Source organism: Camellia sinensis, chromosome 4, assembly GCF_055761805.1.
Source record: "Camellia sinensis isolate YWXY chromosome 4, ASM5576180v1, whole genome shotgun sequence".
NCBI classification, from domain to species: domain Eukaryota; kingdom Viridiplantae; phylum Streptophyta; class Magnoliopsida; order Ericales; family Theaceae; genus Camellia; species Camellia sinensis.
The window spans coordinates 184,054,767-184,064,883 of record NC_138964.1 but is presented as its reverse complement, the minus strand read 5'-3'; the positions used below and the strand labels follow the sequence as shown (position 1 = coordinate 184,064,883).

Below are 10,117 nucleotides of genomic sequence, written 5' to 3'. Positions count from 1 at the left end.
TACAATTTTTTTATTAAAAAAAAATTAAATTTTGTTTAGTTTTAAATTTTTTTTTTAAAATCATTCTCTTTTCTACAAATCAATTAATCATTTATTTATGGGCAAATTACATATACCTCCCTCGAGATTTAGCTAAATTACAGATACCCCTGAGGTTTCGAAAATTACAGATACCCCTCTAAGATTTATATTTTCATAACAAATTGCCCCTTGAGGTTTATATTTTCATAACAATTTACCGCCTAATTTGTTATGCAAATAGAACCTTCAGGAGGTATCTATAATTTCTCAAATCTCAGAGAGGTATCTGTAATTTTGCTAAATCTCGAGGGAGGTATATGTAATTTGCCCTTTATTTTTTTTCTCTCCTTTTATTCTCAATCACTTTTCTCTCACACACATCTACTCAACTACAAAAAAGTATCAAATTATCCCAAACTTCAAAATTATTTTCAAAATATACAACCAAACAAATCAAAAAAAAAAAAAATTAGGTTGCGTTTAGTAGAGTTTTGTAAATATGATTTGATAATAGGGTTGTATTTTAAGTTTGTGAGTTTTTGAATTATGATTTGAGTGTACAAAATTTGTTTGGTGAAAGAGTTTTGAAAAGAGTTGAATTGAGTTAGGAATTTTTGATGTGACATATGATATCTGATACAAAAACTTACAACTCATAACCAAACACACAATTCAAAATTCTATTAAAACTCATAAAAAAAATTTAAAAATTCAGAAAATATTTTTTATTGAATATATAAAAATTAACACGTGTCAATTGCAAAAATAAATAAATAAATAAATATTTGCACTGTTCCGGTCAACCGGCTGGACGACCAGTAACCCAATTTTTTTCCATCTCCAATGACGTTTTCAAAAGTGAGTGTGGAATTAATTTTTAAAAATTTTAAACAAACATTATGTTCAAATGAAGCTCTGGAACTAACTTTCCATAGCTTTACCAAACAGAGCCTTAACTCTCTCTCCAATTTTTTTATTTTTTTAATTTCTCAAAACATATTTTTTTTAAAAATATTTCAAATATATGTTTGGTTGAATTTGTTTTTAAAAAAAATCAAAATCATTTTTATTTCTATTATATACCAATCAATTTCTTTTTGTCTCTCCTCTCTTATTTCTAATTATTTTTTCTCTTACACACAGCTATTCAACTAAAACAAAATACCAAATCATCCTAAATTTAAAAACTCTAAAAATAAAAATTATTTTCAAAATAAACAAATAAATAAATTTTAAAATTTTTTTAAAATTTTTTTTTTAAAATTATATCTCAAAACACAAATAATATTACGTACCTCAAATTTAAACATGTCCTGAATAACTCAAATTTTATTTTGTAGGTTTTCTGCCAAAAAAAAAAAAAAAGAGGTTGACAGCCACAATCAAAGGTGACAACAGTACAAAACAAATATTTTACCCGATTATCTGAGTCTTCGTTTGGGAAGTTGTTATTTTAGTAGGTTATTTTAGTTTTTGGTTATTTTAGTAAGTTAAAATTTTTGTGTTTGAGAAGATGATTAGATTTTTTTATGATTGGATGTGATGTTTATGAGAAAAAAAATAAAATGATTACCAATTTAATGTAATATTTTGTCTTATTAACTATTTTAACCAACTTTATTTTTTTATAAATTTTAACCTAAATTAAATTATTTTTTTTCTCCAAACACCCCTGAATAGTCATCTAACAAATCGTCTGGCAAATTAATCAATGAACACAAATTCAAACTATTCGAGATAGCTAAACTCCAGCCACCATGCATTTGTGCCCAAACAGAGCGAAAGACCAAACCCAAACACCCCCAAAACTCTCTCTCTCTCCCTCTCTTCAACCACCATGAGTCATGATCATGACCTGTTCCAATTGAGAGCCGTCAAAAAGTCACCGACCCCAACCCCCTCCTAATCTTTCAACAATCTCTCTGTTTTCCATCATTCCCACAAATTCCCACTTCTCTGATTTCTTCAATTTGATTTGATTCGATTCAATTCAATTCGATCTCCCCAAATTCCACTCGCCGGCGATTTGGGTTTTCTGGAGATGGCGGACATAGTCAAGAAGCAGATCTTAGCAAAGCCGATTCATTTAGCCGACCAAGTCATCAAAGCCGCCGACGAAGCCAGTTCCTTCAAGTCCGACTGTTCCGAGCTCAAGTCCAAGGCTGAAAAACTCGTCACCCTACTCCGCCAAGCCGCACGCGCTGGCAGTGACCTCTACGAGCGCCCCACGCTCCGCATCATCGACGACACCGAACAAGTCCTCGAAAAAGCCCTAGCTCTCGTCCACAAGTGCCGAGCCAACGGTTTAGTCAAGCGAGTCTTCACCCTCATCCCCGCCGCCGCCTTCCGCAAGATGTCGGCTCAGCTCGAGAACTCCATCGGCGACGTCTCCTGGCTCCTCCGAGTCTCCGCTACCGGCGACGACCGCGCCGATGAGTACCTCGGGCTCCCTCCCATCGCCGCCAACGAGCCGATTCTCTGCCTGATTTGGGAACAAATCGCGACTCTGTCCACCGGGTCGCTGGATGATCGCGCCGACGCCGCGGCTTCCCTGGTCTCTCTGGCCCGAGACAACGAGCGGTACGGAAAGCTGATCATCGAGGAAGATGGGATTGGACCGTTGCTGAGATTGGTAAAAGAGGGCAAAGTTGAGGGTCAAGAGAACGCGGCTCGAGCCGTGGGTCTTCTGGGTCGTGACCGTGAAAGCGTGGATCGCATGCTTCTTGGTGGTGTTTGCTCTGTGTTTGCCAAAATCCTCAAAGATGGTCCCATGAAAGTTCAATCTGTGGTGGCTTGGGCTGTTTCAGAGCTCGTTGATCACCACCCCAAATGTCAAGATCTCTTTGCCCAACACAATATCATTCGTCTTCTCGTCAGCCATCTCGCTTTCGAGACCGTTCAAGAACACAGTAAGTACGCAATTACTCATAAATCATCCATTCATGCTCTTGTAGTTGCCACTAATACTGCAAATGTCAATAACAATCTCAATAAATCAAACGCAAATGCGAATAGAATCCAGCATCCTTTGGGTAATAAACAACCCAGTCAAATGCATAATGTGGTCGCTACTACAATGGCCTTGAATGCTAAATCAAAGTTGCAGCACCAAAGTAATGGTTTAAATCAAACCAATCATGCTGAGACTAGCAACAATAATAGCAATAGCAATAACAATAACAATAACAATGCGGCGAAGCAAAACCCACAAGTCTATCACCATCACAGTAATCATTCGGTAACCGGGGCTAGCATGAAAGGGAGGGAAATGGAGGACCCGGATACCAAGGCTTCTATGAAAGCAATGGCTGCTAGAGCACTTTGGCACCTTGCCAAAGGAAACTCACCCATTTGCCGGAGCATTACTGAATCGAGAGCTATGTTGTGCTTTGCGGTTCTGTTAGAGAAAGGACCCGAAGATGTCAAGTACAATTCGGCCATGGCTTTAATGGAAATCACAGCAGTGGCTGAGAAAGATGCTGATTTGAGAAGGTCAGCGTTCAAGCCCAATTCGCCCGCTTGTAAAGCCATTGTTGATCAATTACTGAAGATCATAGATGAGGGAGATTCAGAACTTCTTATCCCATGTGTAAAGGCTATTGGAAATTTGGCTAGGACTTTTCGAGCCACTGAGACAAGGGCGATAAGCCCATTAGTACGATTGTTGGATGAGAAAGAAGCTGTGGTTTCTAAGGAGGCTTGCATTGCTCTCACGAAGTTTGCCTGCACTGATAACTATCTCCACCTTGATCACTCCAAGGCTATAATTGATGCTGGAGGAGCAAAGCACCTAATCCAGCTTGCTTACTTTGGAGAACACATGGTTCAGAGTCCTGCATTGGTTCTTCTTTGCTATATTGCTATGCATGTACCAGACAGCGGAGAGCATGCTGAAGCCAACGTGCTCACTGTGCTTGAATGGGCGTCCAAGCAAGGGCACTTGGGTCAAGATACTGCTGTTGGGGCATTGTTGCAAGAGGCGAAAAGTAGGTTGGATCTTTATCAATCCAAAGGTTCAAGGTAAGGCTACAACTCGGGTTCATTGAGAGTCTGTCCAAGCTCAGTCGGAAAATATAGAGATTTGATCTTTCTACAATCCATCATACACTTCACAATATTTGTTGTTAGATAAAAGTTTTTTTTTCCAACAAAAAAAAAAAAAAAAAATAGAAGAGAGAGAAAGAAGTTTCTCTTTTACTTTCTTTTTTCACTGTTGTATTCTCCTGGATTGTACATACAATTGGTTGTTGTATTGTATGCAATTGTTAAGGAAAATCCCCAATTGTTTTTTATTATTAGTCTGTTTTATGTTTATTGAGTTTTCATTGTTGAAGGCCTTTCAAAAATAGGGTGATTATTCAGTATTCTCGGAGTATGGACACGTGGTACTCCATAAGATTTTGATTGATGGAAAGGAACAAGGGCCCACGATTTGTGTTGGAAATGAAGGCACAACACGGGATTAAGTAATTGATGATTGGCTTGGAGTATGGATACTTGGTGGTCCGAGAGTATTGAATAATTTCTTTTAAAAATATTGTTGTACTAATGTTCTCTAAACCATGTAATATATCAAATTTTTATATATGTATAATTATTATTTTTTTTTTTTTTACCTTTTTTCTTCATTGAAGTGAATTTTTATCTGCTTTTGTATTTCTCTTTTTAGCTTAGGAACAATGAACAATGTATTACTAGTGTGTTGGACATGATTTAACTTGAATACAAGGATTGATTGGAAATGATGTCTGGTTGCCCATATCAAAGTTTGTCAAAAATGCTGTTCTAGTGGATTCTTGAATGCTCATTTTTAGATAACTAGGAGTGGTGCATTGCTTACATAAATTGTTGATTTTGAATGGTAGAGTTTACATTTTTATCCTTGCAACCAAGACAAACAATAGTCTTTTAGGTCAACAAGCGATTTCATTTATTTGTTTAGTGTTTTTTTTTTTTTTTTTTTTTTTTTGGAAATTAAACTGCATTATACAATTCAATTTTGAGTTCACACTGAACTAACCTGTTTATAGTTATAAAGCAGGGTGCCAATGAAAACTTGAAAAAGGTTTTTTTGGACAGTTGACCTTGAATATTTCAATTCCCACTTTTGCTATGGCAATGAGAACCTGAATGTTTCAACCATAGCATCCAAATTAAACAAGAAGCAGCAGACTATACACAACCTTTCACCGGACAGAGCCTCCCCGAGTTATTAATCTCCTCTCAAGTTCCGGTAGTACAAAAATTACAGCACGGAAAGAGATTTGAGTAGGTCCACTCCACAGCATCTAAAACATCCTTATCGATTGCAGTCATATATTTTGCCATGTGAACTGAAAACAAATTTGAAAAGAATAAGGATGAAAGTGATTACTTATAATACATTGATGCCAACGTGTGACTTAGCGGAAGGTCGCAACTGTAACTGTCCTCCCTCAAAAAGCCAACAATTTTAGTACCCAGAATTTTGGTTACCTGTCCTGCGGCCATACTTTAATCACCCTTGCATCATATTAAGAGGTTAACGACTAGTGATGGGAAGGAATTCTTCATGTACAAGAGAGAGGGACATAAACTTTTTCTTAATAGTTGAGAAATGAAATATATTGGGTTAACTTTTCTTCATAGTTGAGAAATAAAATAAAAAGATCGACATTTGGAATGAAATATATTTTTTGAATGTTTTCCATGATTTGAGTGACTGGCCGAAGTTATAATTAATTTGTAAATTGAAAGTTGATAATCAGAAGGAAAAAAATAAAAGCATTTCTTCCTTAACTTCTCAATAATTTATTTTTTCAACTTAAAATTATTTATTTATGCTTCATAAGTTATAAATAAAAATTACACTAAATATTAAATAAATTCTCAAAAAAAAATTATAAATAATTTTTATAAACTACAAAAAAAAACAGGATGGTCATTTTTTTTTTTTTTTTTTTTTTTTTTTTTTTTTTACAGGAGATCACCAGGGTGTCCTGTTGTCCGTTCCGAGTAAGAGACCGTTCCGAGTAAGAGACTATAACCTGGAAGCTTGTCTCGACCTCCCAAGGCAAACTTCGATTAAGTCAGGACTCGCACAGCGGGGGAGCATTAAACCCACACCAAGTAGCTGATTAGGCATCCTTGAGGTCCAACCTCCTAACCAATAGTGCTTCGCCTAGGAGATTGGCTCAAGGGGGGAATTGAACTTGTGACCTTTGAGCTTAAACCCCAAGACCTTACCACAATGCCACAACCCCTTGGGTTAGGATGGTCTTTTTAACCAGATTTCATAGATGATTAAAGGTATATAATGCCCTGCACAAAACAAAAGCAAAAACAACAGAACTCAAAAAGCATTGGAAGACCAACTGCTTCATCAATTCATCAACCATCCAATCATTCATTTTAAACCCCCTTATAAGAAAAAATAATAGGAAGAAAATAGAGTTACCAAAGCTATAAGTAAATGCAGGGCCGAGAAAATGATTTTCAAGAATGACAAACACAGTATTCAAGCCCATCTCAGATGGGCCGAATAAAGCCCAAGCCCGTCAGACGTTGGGCATGTGACGAGTATACACAGCAACAAAGAGAGTATGCTGAGTTGAATGTACCTGTATCGAATAGAAGAGCAGAATATGTCGGGAGAGTCAACATGGACCCACCAAGTGGGACCAGAGTGTTCCTTTCAAGGAAGTATAGTGGAGGTATGGATCTTGACAGGATGACGATGAGAGGCTAAGCTACATGGAGTGAAAATCGAGGAAGGTGACTTTATAAAAGGAGACAAGTTGGAGAAAAAAGTATATGCTAAGAAACTTAAAGCAGAAGAAATGAGAAAAAAAAACTAACACCTTTTTACTGAAACTAATTAGACCGTTGGAGTGCTAATTCTGGTACTACCGCCCGAAGTTTTATTCTTTTTTCAAGTCGCAACTAGAGTGATTTCCCAAGGACTCGTTTGGATAGAATGAGTATTCCATATCCACCTCCCCACAGTAAATGTAAATGAGAATTGTGTCCATGTCATATCTTTTAATTGTAAATACAAATTTGTTTGTATCTTTAAAAAAAATTATAATTATTTTAATTTGTTGCTAGTATAAATTAATTTCCCTGAGAAAATAAGCCTACACATCCCTATCGCATTTCGATAAGCAAAACCATCAACTAAACTTGAGATTCTTTTGGTTTCATCTTTCACAAATTGTTTTTAAATAAATTCTTATTTGTTTTCAGTGAAAGAAATTGATAAAATAATGACCTATTGAGCGGTGCAAGATGATGTGTCCATTATAATGCATATTTTATACTTTGTTAGACCTATTTTATATATTATTTTATCTTATTATGTTTGTTTTTATATTTTTTAGGTATTCTAGAACATTGGTGGGAAAATGGTGAAAAAGGAAATAAAATTGAAATCTACATGGAAAGAAGTTAAATAATTAAATGGGATCAATAAATCATGTATGTTGATTAGCCTAATTAGTAATTTGGTGGTTAGATCGTCTCAACTTGCTAAAAGCAAGTTGTTTATATTTTTGGCCAACTTAGCACAAGGCAATTGTACCAATGCCGCGAAACCATATTATTTCACGAATCAAATGGACATTATTATTTTTATTTTTATTTTTATTTTTTTAGATGGATTAAGTGGACATCTTCAACAGCCAAACTTCACCACTCGTATGGAAACCAAAACTTTTTATTTATTTATAAATTGTATTTTTATTATTTAATAATAGTTTATTTTTTTGTTAGGTTTAGATTTTATCTTCTATATAAAAACATGTAACATCTATCGTGCGGGAACTTTTTGAGGAGAGTAGAAGACGACTAGGGTTTTAATATTCAAGTTTCTTGTGGGTTTTATTTTAATGGTTAATATTTTTATTGTCTTGATTGTTTTCTCAATGATGTGTAACTAAATTAATAATTAAGGTTAAAGATGAAATCTCATGCTTCATAATAATTAAATATATGATTTGAATGTGTTTTCTTAAATTGTGATTTAACTGATTAATCATTTTTGTCTCTTTGTAATTAATTCAGTAAATTTTGAATATGAATTTAATCATGTTTCTTTCATGATTTAAAATCTAGTGATTAATTAGTTTACCTTAATTATTAGGAAAATTTACCCATAAGTCCTAGTTTTTGAAACGTTGAACCATTTAGTCCTAAAAGTTTTCTTATGCTCCATTTAGTCCCATTTTTACATCAACATGATGTGAATGATGTAAATGATCTGATGTTTCATTCTATAATTTCAAAATTTATTGAAATCTGATGAACATTAGATGTTTTTCATCCTATATTTTCAAACATTATTGAAATTTGATGAACATTAGATGTTTGAAATCCAATGTTTGTAACATGACTCTGATGTTATTAACATTGTATCTGATGTTATTAACATTGTAATGGGACCTTTCAGTCTATAAGAAAACTTTTAGGACTAAACAGTGCATAAGTTATTAATTTGGGATTTATTAGTGCATCCCCCTAATTATTATCTTGTTAAATTCAAATATTAGATATCTATTGTGATTTGTTAGAAGCGGATACATTAGATAATTTGATTTTAAAATTTTAGGCGAAAAAGAATGTACCTAAAATTTTTATTATTAAAAAAATTTAACAATCATTTTTTCCATAATAATTAAAATTGATTTCCATATTATTGTGAAGAGAATTAAAGAAACTGTTTGTTGGTGAAAATACCAGAAAAATTATATTTTATTGATAAATAATGCAAAGAAAATGAGATACAAATAAATCAGGCTGAGGCACGGATATCTCGTTTTCTTTAAGGAGATCAAGCCCACTGCGGTAGGAAGAACTTAAATACTAATGTAGCAGTCACGAAAAAATGACTTGTCCCCTCCACGATACGACAATCCGACCACTTGACGTATGGTTCAAACCAATTCTGCACAAGATGGTGAACCCAAAGCTCCACCAAGAAAAAATACCCTTCTTTAGCTAGTAATCTTTCAAGTATAGAAAAATAGTTAGTGTAAAAAAGAGTAGATGAGAGAAACAATTTATAGGCCACTACGACCTTACAAATTACACCAAAAAAATAATAACCATTAACTCATCACCAACTCCATGACCTTCCATTTAATCTCCATTCATAAAAAACAAAAGGTCACCAAAAACAAACGAATCTCCATTTACCAAACAAAATGAGATTCATGAGCAAGACAAAATAAGATTCATGAACAAGACAAAATGTCATATTAAAGAAATAAAAATAAATAAATAAATAAAAGATATTAAAATGGTTAAATAATTCCCCACTCATTTTAGTATCAACAAGGACAAGAGAGATTACCAAACAAAGATAGACTAGTATATATTATGAAGGTGTGCTCTGCATTGAACCTTCATTATTGAAACAGCAATCTCTACTCCAAAGTCAATAGTGGTCTCAGACTTGAACTATGACTGCTTAAGGGTAATAAAGTATTACAGCTCACACATAATAATCTAGGTGTTGATATGAGCTTTTAATAGCCAGCACATTGCGACCTTGTATTTATCCCAATTTTCATGAGCATATTTGAGAATAAGCTTTGTTCTCACAGAAAGCAGTCCCACTTCCATGTTTACATAAGTGAAATCTGTCAATGATGTTTCTATAATTTACACACCCCACTCAACAACAGCTACAGAATTTCATTAAGAGTATAAAAACTCAATCCTCCAACATTACAGGACAAATGTACTTACATCATAAGAATGGACAACAAAATATTGAGGAGTGCATTTTTTACAACCACCATATGATTCGTTCTTCCCATTGAACCTAGTTACAGGATCTCTGGTCTCCAGGTTCGGTGTCTTCATACATGGTTTATAATTTTATAGGTTTCAAACCCATCCACCTCAATGTATTCCAGATCCTATTTCTCTCCAAGGCCTTGGTTAACGGATTCTCAAGATTATCACAAGATTTTATATAATTCACAGTTACCATTACTCAAATAGGATCTCACATTACTGTATTTCCTTTTAATAAGTCTAGATTTACCATTATCAAAATGGTTGTTCACTCTACTAATAGCATCAATGCTCTCACAATGAATTAACACAAGAAGAA

The 10,117-nt window shown here is 34.3% G+C and overlaps 1 protein-coding gene across 1 annotated transcript; it reads left to right on the top strand.

Moving 5' to 3' along the window:
• The first annotated feature begins 1,709 nt into the window (after positions 1–1,709).
• Positions 1,710–4,316, top strand: LOC114289667 (uncharacterized). Its single transcript, XM_028233456.2, has one exon. The coding sequence runs from the start codon at positions 2,063–2,065 to the stop codon at positions 4,043–4,045; it is 1,983 nt and encodes a 660-aa protein (XP_028089257.2). The 5' UTR covers positions 1,710–2,062; the 3' UTR covers positions 4,046–4,316.
• The last annotated feature ends 5,801 nt before the right edge of the window (positions 4,317–10,117 follow it).

Bases quoted from the DNA above. Each gene is read 5' to 3' on its own strand.
- LOC114289667 (XM_028233456.2), top strand. From the start codon at position 2,063: ATGGCGGACATAGTCAAGAAGCAGATCTTAGCAAAGCCGATTCATTTA.